Here is an 18,691-nt window from a genome sequence, read left to right as displayed (position 1 = left end):
TTAAAAAAAAAAAGTCTGACATTTTATGCACTACACAGTGATTTCAGATATCCTTTATATTTTTATTTGTTGTTGTTTAAGTATAATATGTACTACGTGCTTATTCCTCCATGTCTGCAAGACCGTTAAGCTAAAGTCTCTGCGATCCCCAGCGCCACTACATATGTATGAAAAGCTCTTTGTCTGGCTCTAATTAAAGCTATTTAAGCCCAATCAGCACCTCCCGTTCTGTCTGTAGTACCAGTTTCACCACATTGGTCCCTCTTGTGGGATTTCTTATGATCCAAATCAAACTTACCTGGAATGAATCCTAAATAGGGTTTAAAAATCTAAGCAGAGAGCTGCGTGAAGCCAGTCAAGCCAAGCATGAGTCTGAGTGGAAATATGTTTTGCACAAGAAAGCTGAAACTTTCCTCCAAATGTATTTTGGAAATTTACAAGGAGAGCTGTTAAAGCTTTTCCTAAGGAACACTTTCTCTATTTTGGACTTGTAAGCAATGAATGCGTAAGATAAATGCAAATAAACAGAAGGATAACTTTGATAACTGCAGTAGTTCAAGCAGGAAAAATGTGCTGCAGCATAATCCTTAATCACTGGTTGGATCCCAGGCTGGGCTGGACTTCTCAACTCTAACTTGCCCTTGATAAAGCTTTAGCATATGGCAGTGACCCCTTACCATCATCATAGCTTAGAAGTGACTTTTGTCAAACTCAATAAACTATCTCAGCAACAGCATCACGCTTATGTCAAGAGAGATGTTGAACTGCTGGTGGCATTCTCAGTGGAAGTGGTTGGTTTGCAAAGGGCAAGCAATGAAAAGAAGTCATTTTCAGTAAGGATGTATTTATAAATCCAGGGGTCAGTTGCAAACGCGCTGCCAGTGTGATTTAGTTTAACCCACACACTTGGGCCCATAAGCGCTCACATGGGATTGTATGCGTGCTACAACACTAATCCCTCCGTGCAGCACAGACATACCGTATGTGGGTGAGTTTACAAACTGCCTATATAAAGAGTGAGACAGATTATGGTGCTTTCCTGTAAACAAAAGCATTTATCAAATTTAACTGCTGCTGCCATGTGTGTGTGCAAACATAGAAAGCCACACACACACATGCTAACATGCACTCCGCGCAAAGACATGCTATGCAAACTCTCCCCTCTTAGCCAGATGTATGTGTGGTTTCAATTTAGGAAGGGAAATTTACTTGTTGGTCACTTAAAAATTTGAATATATGGTGCAGATTGCTTAGTCTGCAGGGTCACAGGTAGGTTCTTTTGTTTGAAAGACTAGTTTCTGATAAAAGAGCTCTACCAGGTTTGACCTTCTGTAGCCTGGGATTACTGGAAGTCTGCATGATGACACACAGAGCACCATTGAGCCCAAGAAGAACCAACCATGAACCTTGACCTCTCATCCCACACATGAGAGTGCGAGATGCCATCTCTATGGCAACAGATGTGAGTACAGAGATCGTTGCTCAGTACCCATGAATAGTCGGGCCGAACTTTTTCGAGTGTATTTGAGGGTATATAATGACGACGATGGTAGGAGGGTGTGAGTGGAAATGTGGATGCATCGTCAGCGCACAGGCCTATATCTATCTGAAGCCTGTGTGTGTGCGTGTGTGTTTGTGTGTTCATCTGGAAACTGCTGGGTCAAAAGGGTCTTTGTGTGGGTGAAAATATCTCTGTCACCCATCTTTCCTCCTGCATTCCCTCCAAACCACTCCTCTGTCGCTAACCAAATTTCCCCTACCCTGCTTCACCTGTATGCATTCAGATCCCAGATCGGCATACGGAATAGAAACCTGGAAAACTTTAAAGAACTTTCAAATGAAAACATGTGCTCCTCTGTTGGGCTCTTTCGGTAACACCACGCAACAGATCAGCTTTTCAAGGGTCTTTATAATCCCTAGAGTAAACTGTGTGAACGGGTCTTTCCTCTGGAACAACTTTGTAATGACCTCCGGGACTATAAAAATCACAGACCAATCCCCTTTTGGGCACTTTGTTTTGGCATAAAAACCACATCTAGGTTTCCATCTTAATTTCCAAACTCGTCATTCACGTTATTAATTATTACTATTATTGTTTTAAATACCTAAATAATACTTTAGACTTTTACTCGTTATTTCCTTTTTCATATGCTAAAAATGTTGGCACAGAAGCAGTTCATTCATCCCCATCTGCTTCTGTTATTATAGCATTTGAGTGTAATTCATGTGGCATTAAGCTGCAAATTCCACTCTTTTTATCCAGCAGTGGCGAGGTCTGTTTTCAGACTTTTAACAAACAGTGAAATATCTTTAGGGGCAAAGGTTCGAGTGTCTGTGAATGCTTGGTGGAATCTTTAATTATGAGGACATCCAGCAGTTTCACATGCTCTCTTGATCTAATGTTAGTTAATCAGATACTGCCCCGTCTGCTCTCATTTGGCACAGCATCATACAGAATCTCTTTTATCTTTAATATGGTGGCTGTACATACATTTAAAGTCTCTTTTACGAGCTAGTGTTGAAAGTCAGAGTATGTTTACAGCACAGCCCATCAAAAGGCCTCATCTAAAATATTCTGCGTGTGAACGTGACTTTGGCAGTGATGTCACGTATCCAATTTTAAGTGCGTATGGTGCATGTGTTGGCTTCAAGTTGCACATATGTTGTTGGGCATTTTGGTATATTTAAGCATAGGTATTTATATACAATATGGTGGCATATGATGAAACATTAGAAGCTACCATTTGTTTAGATTTTCACCATTTTGTCTCCAAAGAACTGGAATAAATTACACAGAGCTAGCAGCACTATTACCGCAGGAACCACAGCAACGCCCTGTATTGCTGTTCAGAGGTTGGTGGCTTTTTATTTGATAGCCCTTAGCTTGTGTGTGCCCCACCCTGGTCTTCTCTAATTAGACACCTGTTGCGAGAGAGAAGGAGCAAGACGCGGAGGCGAGAGCACTGCAGCAAATGTTAGTGCCAGCCCATGCCTACTAGAGCACTGACCAACCTGTGGTAAGCCACAGGGTTAATTTTGAATCATGTAATTCAAACTTGTCTTGTTTGCGTAAGTTTATTTAGGGCACAACAGGGACCCTTAATGCTGTCTGGACAGACCAGCTCTCGAGGAATGCCAGCTGTATACAAAACCGAAAATGAAAAGGGAAGCATGTGGGAGGACAAGAGGCGAGGTCTTAACTTGAGAATGCTTGGAATGAGAGTATTTCAAAATCGTACTTTTTCTTATTTTCTTTCAGAGGCTTACTGCTACAATTGCATGTGCTCATCTGAAACATGGCCAAAAATTCAAATAATGAGTTCAGCGTATGTACAAATAATGCATGTAAGCCAAAAGCTCAGGCTTCAGACTGCTCTAAGTACTCAGTTTAGGGTTTTTTTTTTTGTTGTTGTTTTTTTTACTCATGGCTCTCTGTATGAAATCCTTACTAAGGTCATCCCAAGCATAAGAGAAGCCCCATTTGTTTAATTCTTTTGTTTGTGAGGGGCAACCAATCAGAAGAACGTTGGCTTAAAGGCAGTAGAAGGGTTGTAAAACAGCTTGTTTCAGACGAAGGGCAGATGCACAAAGACCCAGTAAGACCTGAGGACTCTTTTGACCTGTGAATCATGCAAAGTAAATGGACTGGTTCTTCTATGGCACTTTTCTACTTGAGCTTTGAAAGCGCTTTATACAGCATGCCTCATTCACCCACATTTATACAAACATTTTTTATGCCTAAGTGCTTTCTATCTAACATTCACACTCTGATGAATGCATCAAAGAGTAACTTCAGTATCTTACCCAAGAATACTTTGGTAAGTAGGTTGGAGCATCCAGGGATTGAACCTTAGTAGATGACCCGCTCTACATCCTGAGCTACAGCAAACAAATCAATGCAAAGTTAAATTGAATAAAATCTTTGCTGGAAATTCCTGAGTGTTACTTAATAAGAACCTCGTGTCACCAAGATGCTGTGTTCACCCATCACAAACTCTTGGTCACTTTCATCAAACTGTCCCTTAATAGAAAGATCCGTTCCATCAAAGGCCTGCTGTATGCTGTCATGTCATGTCTGATTTAAATGACCTCCTCAGCATGTCTTGAAGTTCTCCAGAGGCCTGGTAATGAACTAATCATTGGTTCAGGTGTGTTGACCCAGGGTGAGATCTAAAACCTGCAGGACACCGACCCTCGAGGCTTGGAGTTTGACACCCCTGCCTTACATAATAACTTCCTGATTTGTTTTTAGCCACCTCAGTAAAACCTGCTGACCCAGCTCTTAAAGCAGTTTTTGCTCTTTTTCCACATTTTGACTCAATCAGCCCTGACCCAGGACAGAGCTAGGTCATGGACCCAAAAATGGCATACCATTTGGAGGGAAGGAGTGAGCATTATACAGCAAACTCAGAAGAAGAGAGGGGAAGACAAACAGCTATCTAAGTGACGGGGACATAGCAGCCTCACATGCTTTTTTTCTGCAGGCTGTTTTTCAAACCCAAGAAAAACTGGTGTGTTTTCACCCTCTGGCTTCCAACATCTTCTTTTAAACCTCCCTGTGGGGGTTACTGGACAGAGTGAGATGGTTTTACATTACAAATGTGCCGCCGCTGTAGATCTTGCTTTGTTTGAGCTCATTTCCTCACCAACAGTCGGTGCAGACAGAAATGCACACCAGTGATCGAATTCAAAATGTTATGAAATGAGATGATCTGTATTACTCATTAAGATCCCTGGAAAATGTGTGTTTGTTTGTGCGTGTGTGTGTGTTGGGGGGGGGGGGGGGGTGCTTGTGGAGTCTGTGGCGAGTGGGGGCAGGAAAACCACATCCATATGGTAAAGCAGCTCCTGAGAGCCCCATTTTTTCCATAAGCATCTACCCCCAACAACAACGCCAAATACCTCATCAGCACACTCACACATACACACACAGTTGATTTATAGGAAAACAGGTTGAGGCTGAGCTTCTCCAGACAGTCTTTACCCCCCACCTTCATCCCTGGTCTCATTCACAGAAGCAAAGCCACAGTCTGCGTCAGCTCTTTTTTTATGCAAATGCCTGCTCTTGATCTTGATCACCTTTTGATTGTGTTTTACTTTTTCTCATTTCAACACAGGGCCCCCCTGGTCCACATGGAAACCCTGGGAGACCCGGTCCACCTGGATTCAAGGTACACATCTAGTCTAACCTTTGGTCCTGCGTGATCCAGCCATGTCGATTTTCCCATATGAAGTGGTTACACGATTGGGTTTGCCTATACTGCTATTTTACTATGATGTAATGTGAATCATAATCCCATGAGAACATGTTAGATTTACATTTTTCTATATCAGCTGGAAACCCCTACAAAGCAAAACGGTAATGGAGTTTGATGGCAGAAAAATAAAGGAAACTTCAGTTCACAGCAGGGCTGCAAGTACCTGGCAGCTGGAGTACAGAAGCTGTTTCACTTTAGCATGTGTGCTGAAGAGATCAATGTTAGGATTCCCATTTATACTTGAATTGTTCTGCAGACTTTTGCAAGCGACTGAGGTTTTTATGTTGAAAGGTCTTGAGGTCTTTAAGGAGAAAATATATAAATATATGTATATATAATATTTTCTGCATTCCTGATGTAATGGATTTATGCCTTTGCAAATACCCTTAACCTCTGACATTGTGTGCTTACATGGTAGAGTGAGGGCCTGCACCTAAAGTGCATTATGAAAAAAAATGGAAACTTTTCCAAACCTTCAAGCTATTATCATACCCTATTATTTATTGATTGCACTCAGATTTGTTGCTTTCCAGCTGAGAGGTAGATTGGAAGGGCGATTTCTCTGCAGTGTAAGAAAGGCTGCTGGCTGCTGGTTAGCATGCTTAATAACAACACTGGAAACATAAGCAAACTGTTTAAAGAACCTCTAAGTCTCATGAGTTACAGATAAGGTCAGGCATACGCAAACACGATGGAATGATCAGCAGCAAAGGTTTAATGAGAACTTCGGTATATTGTGAGACAGACTGGTGTGGGCCAAGCTTCTTCTTCCTGGCAAGTGTGTTGAAAGAAAGATTATGGAGTGTTTGATGTCTCGGGGTGCACCACAATCTTCGTTCTTTCATCATTAATAAACGAGACAGAGTTGTAAATGGCAGGGGTCCGAAGGGGAAAGAGAGGGAGTCAGCACTCAGTGTAATTTCCGATCCGTGGCTTTGATGTGCTGAAACCCCATTATTGTTACCTGCTGACAATGAAGCTTGGTGTGTGTGTGTGTGTGTGTGTGTGTGTGTGTGTGTGTGTGTGTGTGTGTGTGTGTGTGTGTGTGTGTGTGTGTGGAGGCCACTAAGTAGAGCATGTGTGTTACTAAATTTCTCACACTACAAAGACGTTACTTGTTATCTTTAAGTATGTGATATAAAGAGGGACCCCTTTATGTCCTTTAAGTCTTCCACAAAAAGAAAATATGTTCATATTTTATTCATGTGATAAATATGATTGACTTCACCGTGTGAGTTTGGTGAATTGTTTGTTTCTCCCAGGGGAACAAAGGTGACCCTGGAATCTCACCTGGACCAGCACCCAAAGGAGAGAAGGTATAATATCCTCCCTATACTTATTTTCCCCATTAATTTGTAATGATGTCCTGGGTGGCTCTAAGCGCATTTCTGATTGCTGTGTGTGTGACCTCACTTTCCTCCACACTTGGCCTTTAAACATTCCCACTTTGTATTCCAGGGAGACTCGGGGATCATTGGCCCAGTTGGAATGATTGGCCAGCCAGGTCGAAAGGTAAGACTTGAACTGCTAATGTCCTTCCAGAGCTTCTCAAAACCCTTTCATCAAGTTTACTCTCAGTAAACTGAAGTGAATTGTTCTTAAACGCCTATTTACCAACTAAAAGGCGAGCAAAGCGTTTGCATCTGCAAACTATGAGGCGAGGCCCGAGGCAATGCATGAGTCACAATGTGTATTGGTAATGTGTCTGTGTGTGGTGTTGTTTGTGTATAACCTGCTCATCTTTGTAAAAGTATCTCTACTCATCTTCTGCTTCCCAATTCTCTCCATTTTTGTTTTTCCTTTTTGTGCTCGCCAGTTTGTTTAGTGGATCCTGCAGAGATCTGGCAGGAAGGCTGCCACAGGAGATAAAGGGGTCAGACTTTTTTTCAAAGGGGAAAAGAGAATGGGAATCATGCACTCAGTCGTCAAATTGCTAGTGTCTTAAATCTTACTTAAGGCACGGCTTGAGTGATTCATAAGTCCAAGGAAGTAAAATGTAGGGCAGACCTTCTGGTAGACAGAAGTGTAACAAGCACAGACTGAGATTAAGACCAAGTTGAATGTCTGGGTTGTGTATGCGTCTCTGTGGGCATGAATGCATCCCTGTGTGCTTATCTTTGTGAGCGCGTGTGTTACTACTTGTTAATACTTGTTCCCTGAGGGCGCGTCAGCAGTTGAAGTTTAAGTGAACGAATTTTGGCTCAGTACATGTGGAAAAGATACAAACAATCAGCCAAATGCAATGTGTCAGAATTAAATGTGGTTTCTTGGTTAGTGGTTAGAGAAAGGATGCAACCCATTCCCATTCCCTAGATTCATATTTTAACTCTAGGGGAACCACCTTTAACATCATTTTCCAATATACAGGGTTACATTTTAGCATTGCCAATGTGAGAAGAACAGAAAATTTAGGGTCCGAATTTAAAAGTAGGTTGGGTGGTGAATGACTGGGGCTCCTTTACGTTCACTCTCTATTTTTGACTTGCAGTTACATTCAAACAACTAAACTCTGTGGTTAGATTCAGGGGGAAAGTTAGGGTTGTCGTGTTGAACACACACTAAGAGCCCCATTTTTCCCATCTGCGTCAGGTTTCCTTCGATACCGTGGTTACGCATCCTTGGTTAACATAGTTACCCATTCTGTAACAGTGACTACGTCAGTGGACTGCTTTTTCCCCTTAATCAGCGTTTTAAACTCTACTCCACTGAAAAGTTGCAAAACGATGTAAAAATTGCCCAGGTTATTACGGTGTAATATGCTAGGTACCTGATCAAGTGTCGCTTTGTAATGACTTAGGAGTGAGGGCAGATTGAGGAACAAAACTTTGGCTGTAAAGACTTTAACTTGTAAACAATGTAAACTTAGTTATGAAGTCATATAACACAGTGAATAAACTACGAAAGCTAGAATAAAGGAGTGGAGCCTGACCCACAGTTTCATATAGTAGTGCCAAGTAAACTCCAGCTGATGGCAGTTAATTAAATTGAATACCTCTGAAATATGACAGATATAAACAAAGACCGCATGTGAGCCAGAAAAATGTTGGGAACCACTTCAGTTTAATCTTTGTGCTCGCTTCCAGTCAGCATCAAAATAGTTCCTTTCACCCTTTTTCCAAGTAAACTGTTGCAAACATATGTCTAATAAATGAAAAGAAGATCCTATTAAAAGCTTCCAATCACATCATGCATCAAATGCAGCTGAGCCGTGCACATGTCTTAAACAAATTAGGTCAGTAATTGAATAGTGCAGGTTGACTGTATGCCTTTCAGGCTAGGTGTAAAGCACTTCTGGCTGTATTTACTTTCTTCCCAGAGCCACAGTGCTCTGTAACACAGTGTCAGACTTCAGCCGGATGGCTACCTCGGGCTCAACATATGGCTTTTGTTAGGTGTCTGCTTTTCTGTGTGTGTTGTGTGTGTGTGTGTGTCTTAGTCCATTTGTATGTCGCTGCCTCTCTCTTTCACACACACTCAGCCAGAATGGAAACAAAAAAAAATGTAAGTCTGGTGAAAAACATTCACAGATTCCTTTAAAACTAGCAATTTGAAGATTTATCAAGAAGTTAGTGCCTTTTAACTTGGCCAAGGGTGACTACACAGATTAGGTCAGATTATTTAAGACAGTGATTTGTTTGTTAGCATAAATGTAAGATCACTTTAAAGTATGCACTGTATACTTATTTTTTTACCCTCGACAGCATTTTCCGCTTATCTGCATGCAGTCCAGAGGTGGAGCAAACTGCTTTAATAAAACCCAAGGGCACATTATAGCTCGAATTATCAGAATGACATCATAGACTCTTCACTAGGGGAGCGTAACCATAGCAACTTCATACACACACACACACACACACACACACACACACACACACACACACACACACATACACAGAGACTGACATCACCAAAGCATGCCTCAGGTATTGGTCAATGAACCACAGACAACTTGACTATAAAGGAAACTTGTTAAAGTAAGCACAAGGAGGCAACTTCCTTTCTGTACACAAACACAAAGAAGCTCATTAACCTGCTTCCATCCTGCAGTAAACAAAGCACAATAACTTGTTGTAGTTATCGGCTATCCACTGTAGCAGCAGTTTCCTTAAATGAATCTCCATCCTTAATGCAACACTGTGACAGGCGTGTGAGTCAGTCTCCAAAGGGTACTCCTCAAACAGGCCTTGTTCTGTTCATTTTCAAGGTGGAAAGTCCCAGACGCGTTTCGCCCTGATGTAGATCTCTCCATTTCCACAGAAGCCAGATGAATACAAAGAGAATGCAATATTTGAAAACAAATAACAACATTTATGGGCATTGGATTTCCCTCGTAGGCCACCCTGAAACACCTTCGTATTGCTCTTGTGTTTCTAGCTGTTTAACTTTCTCTGTCATCGTTTGCTTGTTTTTCTGTGGTTTAGGAAAACAGGACAACAGCAACTTTTCCTCTCTTCTCCTCTGTATTTTTGCCCTCCACTTTCTCTGTCTCACACACAAACACGCACGAATATCCAGCCTCTAATTCATCCTTAGCCGTGATGTTTCGACCGGGAATTCTGGAATTTGGCTTCTGGGTTTTTGGGGGGTTTTTTTCCGTGGAAACTTTAATGGAGGAAACAGTGGTACTTTAAATGTGTGATACTAGAGTGTGATTTTACACTGTCAGACAAGCCAAATATGTTCCGCTCTGTACAACATTTGTTCTAGCAGGCAGGCTCTGAATGGTTTTTCAGTATGGCGAGGCAGGGTCAGGGATAGGGGACATACACAGGGCCAAACCTCAACTACAAATCCACAGTACAAGCCACGCATCTCACCTTACTGCCTGCATGCCCTGTGTCCCATCCCAGGACTAGGTGATCCGTCTCTCCTCACTTTCTGCCTGTCTCTTAAAGTGTCCATACTTTTTTCACCTGAAAGTCGAGACATACCGTCGAGCAGAGCAATATCTATTTGCTGGGCCTTCATGTCATATGAAGCTATTTAAAACTATGTTTCTTATTGACATTGTTTGCATTGACAGCCTATAGGGATGTAAGGAACGATATATGAGGATTCTAAATTCACATTACTTTGTTAGGACTTTGTTATGTACATTACAGTAACTGGTTAAAACCATTTAACACAACAGTTTGAATATATGCACAATGAAATAGCAAAAACCTGCACTTTCCACTTCTTTTCCACATCTTAAAGTTTTCTGTTAATGACTGTAGGACAATAAAGGATTTATGTCCTGTGGGTGATGTAGGTGTCATCACACAAACCATGTATCTTGAACATAGCTGTAATGGGTATGTTAATCAGCACTGTCTTCGTTGCTGTTAGCAACTGAATCGTCTGAAAATGTTCATAATTTGCCAGAGATTGTGCAAACTTTTAAAGACTACGAGAGTGTAACGGTGGACCCAAGAAATACCAGCCGGAGCGACTTTTGACAGTGCAGAACTCTTTATTAAGCTCGGGTTGTAGTGGACACATATACTCCGCGCTCTCTTTCTCTGCTGTCACGTTTCTTCTCCGTCTGTCACTGCCAACACATAAAGAGACACAATCACTGTCAGATCCCAGCACACCTGTTCACCCCGCCCCTGCGCCGCCCCGGGAGCTCACTGCGTCACGCCTCCTCTGCAGCTGGCCAAGGACCACACCCACGCCACAGAGAGCATATCCAGACAGCTGGAAAGTAATCCATAAACACTCTTGTCGACTCAGTGGTTATGCAACATTGTGGGAAAATGTGACTGTCTTGAGACACTTTGTGGTGTTTATAAAAAGTCTCTATACTTGTGCTTTTCACATACGTGTTATCCAAATATGTGATTGTTTTACAGCAAGCAAAGTTTGGATACTCTGATGTTTTTCAGTTTTATACAATAAAATCCTTTTCAATGAATTCCAAAAGGAGAAGTAGCCTATAATTAAAAGGTAGAATCATATACTGTATTTCACTCCCAGTTCCAGACAGTGTATTAATCATCCTCGTTTCCTTTATTTGTGCATGGCAGTTTGTTGTATGACATTAATCTGCCTGGAGTCCCGTTCCAAACCAAACTCTCTCCATTAAGCTCCTGCTCACTGTTCAAACTAACAAATGCTCCACATGCTCATCATCATCATAATTATGAGAGAATTCAAATCAACCATCATTTTCTTTGCGTGTTTTACAACAAATCACTTCTCTGTTCTCTGGTAGCAGTAACAGTGATACTGCATGCAAGGAAACATTGTGCTGAAATTGCTGTGCAGACAGGGATGAGATGAGGAATCTTTTTCCACTGGCTAAATTTCAGCCAAATTGTCCAGTTCCTTCGCACAGTTGTTTGTTTTTTGTCTGTCCCTGCGTGGAGCGTTTATGTTCTCCTGTACATTCAATGTATACATGGAGCCAGACGATTACGCCGAGCAATCATGTGGCTCCATTCTGTAGGGTTTGAAGAGATGAAAGCAGAGATTAATAAGGAGAGTCGTATATTTCTGCTACCAGGGTGCTGCACAGTTCAGTCAGATACGCATTGTTTGTGGAGTACAGTTGTTAAGCACACGTGAGGTTGGCACTCATTTGAACACCCACAATGTGGGTACAGCAAGTCAAAGGAATGACATGTCATCAGCAGACACGATGTGTCTTTTATTTTCTCTCTGCCAAAATGCGCTTAGCGTTCCCCCGGGGCACTCCTAGACTTAGCTGGGTGGAGGGTTTGTGCTTATAGAGTGCTACCGGGAGGCTGCTGTAAATGAAAAGCATTTTGGTGGGTTTATCTGATTGAACACACATGCTTGTTAAACAAGTGGCATTGTAAACACCGGCAGCCTGGCGGGAATGGCCACTCTCATTAGCAAGCTCATAATGAGTGAGATAAGGATCTAAGATGGTCTAGCTGAGGTTGAGAGGCTATGGTTAATACACAGGAACCACGGCATCTGTGCATGTGTGTGTTTGTGGTTAGTGGACCTCACAGTACACCATGGGAACATAAGCCACTACACATGTTTGTACTACAAGTAAGCCATGTAATAAGATGGAGGGTATATTGTGCATAAGGTGCATGTATCTTCGTGTGTGATTGTGCATGTGCCCATCTGTGCGAATGTGCACACATTTGTGAACCTGTATATGTGTTTCCAAGCTTGAGAGAGGGTTTAGGTCACCGCTTCTTCAGAGAATATATGTTAGCGAAGAAGTGCATAGAAAACAGAAATTTATTTTAAGTAGTAATTAAAAGCCAGTGGTTGTGTCTCAGTATAAACAGACCATATATTTGGACACATGTAGGTAATCATCAGAAAAACACAAATGTTTACCAGCTGACCACCGTCATAATATTGCACTTTATAATTGGGAAGTTTTCAGACATGTGCAGCATGTGTCTCTGAGTCCATCTGTTCTCTTTAGTGATAATACTTTTGCAAAATAAGAAAACCCACAAAAATTCAAGCTTGTGTCACTGTGTCTGTCAGCACCTGCTAACATCTCTACTTGTTTATTTGTGTTACTCATGTATTTTCCTCTCAGCCAAAGGCATCTCCTCCTAGTGGTCTTTTGATGATGTGCACCAGATGATGTGAGGTGAACGTTTTCCAACACAACACAGGGCTTATATGTGTGTTAGACACAGATGAAAGCAGACTTTTAAAAAAAACATAGATCTGCAATGACAATTACAAAAGGTTTACTAGAAAACAACTCTTTGCTGACACAGTTGCTGGAACTATTAAAGCGCAGGAGGTGGTGTTTAAAATGCTGGGAACGGCAGTTTAAAGTGCTGCTGCGTAGTGGACCGACGAGAGCGATCGTGTAACGTAATGAGTAGAGGGATGCTGCGTCCTCTTCTCCTGCTGCAGTCAGTTGACAGAGCAGTGGATAGTTTACAGGAACTCTGGGAGCCTTGGCTTGGAACGCTGAAGCTGTGGTTTAGGAAAACGGGACAACAGGAGTCTTTCCTTTCTTCGGCCGTCTGTTTTTACTTTGTTTTTTTCCCCTCTCTTTCCTTTTTTTTAAATCTCTCTCTCTCTCTTGCTCCCTCACTCTATCAAACTGTGGTCTGGGAAGGCATGTCTTCCTACCTTTGATTTAGTTTTTTTTCTTTTTCCTCCAGTCTTTGTCGGGGGTCTGTGGTGCTGGAGTCAGCAAAAACTGCAGGAAAGCACTATGTCAGGCTGTCTTCTGTGTTGCAGTCTGGCCTGCTGCAGGGGGAGGGCCTTGCTATCTGACTTAAACAGGAAGGCATTTATATCCTCAACATGCCATGATTTTGGCAATAGTCTTCTGAAGACCCTGCGAACACAGCCAGTGGAAAGTCTGATCCATTAACAGAAGGGCAGATTGATACCTCACCGCATATGGCACCAAATTTGTCTGTTGGTGCTGTTCGCGTTACCACTTCACTCCACCTGTCATTCCCACACATGCTCCTGTGTTTGTCAGGCTTTTTCCTCATCTGTGAATCATTTCAGACTTTCCCACCTCTTTTTTTTCTGTTATTATTTTATACTCACTTATCATGTGATATTTTGGTTTCTTTAGGGACAGAAAGGTTTCCCTGGCCAACCCGGACTCCCTGGAGACCCTGTAAGTATTTTCACAGGTGTTCTTTTTTACTTCTGCAACAGCCACCCTCACAGAAAAACCCATGTTCATTTCTATATCTTGTATATTCTCATTATATATTTTGCTTCCAGATGAACTCTTTTCTTTTAGGCACTTCTCTCTACCTCGTGCACATCACATTATCTGCAATGCCATGCCTTCATTAGTGTCCACGTATGTCATTCACGTCCACCTCACTCAAGTCTAAACCCTTGCTCTCGCTTCATTCTTCAAAATTGAAACTCAGTCGTCATTCACTCCAGGTGTTCAACCTTTCACTCTGTGTGTATGTGTGCGCGCACCGAGGATGCCAGCTGGGCAGCCAGATTAGATTAGCCTGTTATAAAGCACTGGTGAGGACAGACATCTGGCCAAAGCACTGTGTTAAAGCGATGCACTCCATGATATCAGAACGTGATGCCAAAGAGAGGAAAAAATAGAGGGAAAAGAAACAGGGACAAGCCAAGTAGGCCAACAGTGACACACTCAGTGGCTGCTACTCCGCAGTCCTGGAGAAAGTTTCCCTTTGTGTGTGTCTATTCTGCTCCGGGCTTGTCGTTCAACCGTCACACTGTCTTACAGCATGTCACACTATGACATGCTATGCTATTTTCTAGCAGGCCTTTATTCTTTGTCATATTTCCCAGGTCATTTATCTGTTTGACTTTCCTTAATCTGTGGGAATCCATTCAATGAAGTCTTTTATTCACTGCTAAGTGACGGAAGACATGACTCTGGCTGTTTAGTCCAGCCCAACACTATTTTTAAGCATGGAGCATCCAGCCTTGCGTCCAAAGTTATTTCCAATTAGGCAAGGTCATGCTACTGTTTGCATTAAAGAAAGATCTTAGTCATGAAAAGAGAAGTGGAAATTTCTCCTCACTGTCACAGCCGTGCTCAGGATGACGTCATCAGTTTGGGGAGTTCCTGCTCTAGTCATTGTAGAGAAGGTACTTTTTACTAATATGCCCTCCCACTCGATTCATCCTCAAGCGCCCCCCTGTTTCCCACATAGCTGGTTCCTTTTGATGATGATCACAGTGTAAATCACCATACTGTTGTGTGCAGTAACACAGTGTCATCAAGACACTGTGTTACTGTAATGCACCACAGGCTGTATTCAGAGCCTAAACCTACAGCTGGTCAGTTAAAGGCCCAAATGTCACAAAGCCAAATTCATGGCGTGTTTTAACTGGCAGCATCATACACATTTATCCGAGAGAGGGAATGGCAAGGAAAGTAAGACACAAACGCTTGTCCTCTGCAAATTTTAAACACAACCTGCTTCTGTGCACATGTCTTATGCCTTCTTACAGTGACATATACAGTACATGCATGCAAACCAAACTGCTAATTAGGGTCTATGGTCTGGAACACATCTGAAAAGTGAGGAGTGAAAGAAAAAAAAAGAAGCTTTTCATGGTAATCAGTGGGAACAATTCAGTGGGGTGGAATGTCACCAAGTTCATCTACACAAGTACTCTACTTAAGTACCAATTTGAGGTGCATATACTTTTCTAGAGTGTTTATTTCCTTGCCATTTTAACATAATAATAAAATATGATCTTTTAAATCAAAACAATTCTAAAAAAAAAAAAAACGCAGCCGAAGGTTTTTTCCTGTTAAAAGGGAGTTTTTCCTTCCTACTGCCACCAACTGTTTGCTCATGGGGGGCAGCTGATTGTTAGCGTTTTCTCTGTACTACTTTAGGGTCTTTACCGTTGAACATAAAACAGCTTGAAGTGATTTCTGTTTTGATTTGACGCTATATGTATAAATAAATAAATAAATAAATGACATTAAATTTAATTAATAAAAAGAACATATTGGAGACATATAGTTATTATACTTATCAATCACTGTATTTCATCCCATCTGCGTTGTCTACCTCACTGAAACCATTCACTGCTATGAATGGCCTGCTTGTGTGTGTTTGTGTTGCTGCAATTTTGATTGCCCACCCTACCGCTCTCTCCCTCTCCTCCACCTTCTTATTTGTCTCTCTCTTTCTCTCTTCCCCGCAGGGTGAGCAAGGTCCAGTCGGGAGCCCAGGTGCCAAAGGTTATCCTGGCAGGCAGGTGCAGTAAATCCTCTCCTGTGACTGGTACAGTTGTAGTCAGGGCCGTAGTAAGGGCAGAGGGCCAAGAGGGATTAGGTTATGCTAAGCAGATGGCCTGGAGGAAAAAAACATATTTGGGTAAATACTAAACAGAAGAAAATGAATAATAAATGCCTCAGAAATTAACATAGAGATCCACTTCAGTATTTAAGCCATAGCTGCTATACAGAAATGTATGGCAGTGTATTTTTGTACAGGAGTATTTATTATTGTGTCCTGTCACCTTTCCCCATTGGGGAGGTTTCTGTTATTTTTATAATAAACCTTACCAATTATAATATTAGGATGTATCTCTGTTGCATTGCTTTTTAAAATATTCCATTCTAAAGTTAAACCTGTAGACTTTGGTATAACCCAAATGAAGTACTTCAGGCACAGCTTCAAGTGCAGGGCTGCTAAATTAAATTCCTCTTTTTGATTTTCAGGGTTTACCTGGGCCTATAGGACCGATGGGGCCTAAAGGCGTTCGGGTAAGGAGTCAACTTTCTGCTCTACAAATGTGCTGCTCAAGCTTAGATCTGTCTAAATGACCAGTATTGATGTTTTGACAGGATCACTGAATATGCTTACTCGTCTCATGACATTTATTTAAAAAAAAATGCACAAAGAAGTTGCTAAATTAAGGGCCTGCTCACAAGCATTAGCATTTTGTGCTAGAAAGCTGTTGTTGGATGAGCACTTACTTGAATGCAACACCAGCCAAATGCTAGTATGTATGAAAGCATGCATGGCAGCAGTTGCACCAGCATCCAACACCGCACACATAAATAAACACACACTCAACTCACTGTTAATAGCGTGCTAAACTTAGGAGCCTTGTAATACAAACATTGTGTTACTGTATACAGACTCTTATTCAAAGACTGGCTGTTGATAAGCCTCCTCATGCAAACCAACACCCTTTAGGCACACAAACAAAAAAACAGACGCGGGTGACACAAACTGATTTTTATGTTGCATTTCAATAAAGGTTCTTTATCAGTTTCCCTTGGCTGCTCCGAAGCCTTCCCCTGCCCCCACTGGCTGGAATTTCCTGTTTAAGCTCAGTTTGAGGCCCTGCTGTCTTAAGGAGGCCTTCTAGTCCCCCTTTTGCTCACTGCACTACCTTTCTCTGTTTTCTGCTCTCTTTCCCTTGCTGACCACTACGTATTGTGTAAACTCATCTGACGCCTTGCTTCTAACTAGCACCTGAACTGTTCCTCCAGCGTTCAACTGTGGTGTTTCTGCTTGTTGTCGTCTGTGTGTGTCTCCACCATACTGACAGCCCAGTGTGATGTCCTGGCTATCTTCAGAGATCCCTGGCGTGAGGGTATGTGCCCTTGGACTACATCGTGGAAGCCAGCACCATGCAGTCCATGGGCATATACACTTGCCTCATGGCTTGGTTCTTCATGCAAGCCAACCCAGTCCGTGGTGGACCATCATCCACTGAAAACCAGCCCCAGAGCCATTAGGGGTTTTTTTTCCTACTGCTTTTATACTATCCAAATACTCATCCATATTCCTCCTGTCTCCTCTTCTCTCCTTCAGGGTTTCATTGGAATCCCAGGCCTTTTTGGCCTGCCCGGTCCTGATGGCGAAAGAGTGAGTCCTTTTCAAATGTATATTTCTCTCAAGCAATCGGTAACTCAGAAAATGTACACAGACCAGCCGAATCCAGCTAAAGGGCCTGTGAAAGGACAGCATTTCTTCTTCAGCATTTTGTACATTCAGCTGTCTTGTTGTTATAACACGAGAAGCAGTCCCCAGCTGTCCGAGATGCTGCTGTATAAAGCTGTGTGGGAGTGTTGATGACTCATAATAAAAGCCGCTCTTTTAAGGCCTTTGAACTGCCTGAACTCACTAAGGCCTCTTACTTCTGTACAGCCATTTGCCTACTTATGACACGGTCCAGAAGGTTGCATCAGCACAGGATAGGCTGTAATCACAACTTGTACCATCTGTAGCCAGAAAGATACACATAAAGCAGAGACTATGCATAGCTCTCTTCTTCCAGCAGACTCTTTTTCTCATTTAATAGACATATGTGCACAATGGAAGCCTAGATCTCTCATAATAGGTTAGAAATATAGGCTAGGCTGCAGTCAGCTGCTGTTCACATCTGCTGAAGCAGGAGAGGAGACAGGCTTACGGCTATGGCTTTTTAATAGTGTGTTTTGGGCTTGAATCAGTTCTACCCAAAAGTGCTATGTTTTGATTTTGATATGGCTTTTTACATAATGTCTGACTCTGTCTTTCGTCTTCTTTTCACCCTTTCTGTTCTGCTTTCTTTTCTACTTCTGCTCTCTCTATCTTGTTTGGATTTTCAGGGTATACCCGGCGAACCAGGGAAGAGGGGCAAGATGGGTAGGCCGGTAAAGTTTTGTCTCAACATACTTTGCAGATAATCTTTCAAAAATGTGATGAATTGTGCTGGATGTGCTCATTTTGAATGTTTGCTTTGTTATGGATGCTGATTATAGCTTTTAGAACCTTAAAGTTCAGAGACAAGTTTGGAAAAAAAAGAAAAATTCCCTGTATTTGGGTCAGATCGAAACTTTTTCTGCAAAGAATCCAACACATATGAAAATTTATAAGGTCTGCATTTGCGTCATTCTTTCAATCGGCTAAGTATTTCCATGGCTGTTGGAAGGGTTAACTGCAGCCTGAATAGAGTGGAGTCCCACCAGCCGCATGTCGGGGTCTTGGATGTAACAAGAAAAAGGCTTTTGTTGGAGTAATGGA

General features: G+C 42.1%; 1 protein-coding gene across 1 annotated transcript in view; it reads left to right on the top strand.

Annotated features, from left to right (window-relative positions):
- col27a1a (collagen, type XXVII, alpha 1a) overlaps window positions 1-18,691 on the top strand; it is a 65,868-nt gene that overhangs the window by 14,811 nt on the left and 32,366 nt on the right. Inside the window, exons 5-12 of the mRNA XM_026173433.1 lie at window positions 5,118-5,171; window positions 6,521-6,574; window positions 6,717-6,770; window positions 13,786-13,830; window positions 15,873-15,926; window positions 16,393-16,437; window positions 17,498-17,551; window positions 18,277-18,321. Of these exons, the coding sequence (XP_026029218.1) occupies window positions 5,118-5,171; window positions 6,521-6,574; window positions 6,717-6,770; window positions 13,786-13,830; window positions 15,873-15,926; window positions 16,393-16,437; window positions 17,498-17,551; window positions 18,277-18,321 (405 nt within the window). The remainder of the gene's footprint in view (window positions 1-5,117; window positions 5,172-6,520; window positions 6,575-6,716; window positions 6,771-13,785; window positions 13,831-15,872; window positions 15,927-16,392; window positions 16,438-17,497; window positions 17,552-18,276; window positions 18,322-18,691) is intronic.

The sequence above is a fragment of the Astatotilapia calliptera genome, chromosome 7 (genome assembly GCF_900246225.1).
Source record: "Astatotilapia calliptera chromosome 7, fAstCal1.2, whole genome shotgun sequence".
In the NCBI taxonomy this organism is placed as follows: domain Eukaryota; kingdom Metazoa; phylum Chordata; class Actinopteri; order Cichliformes; family Cichlidae; genus Astatotilapia; species Astatotilapia calliptera.
Note: the sequence above shows the minus strand (reverse complement) of the source record. Positions and strands in the feature narration are given on the sequence as shown.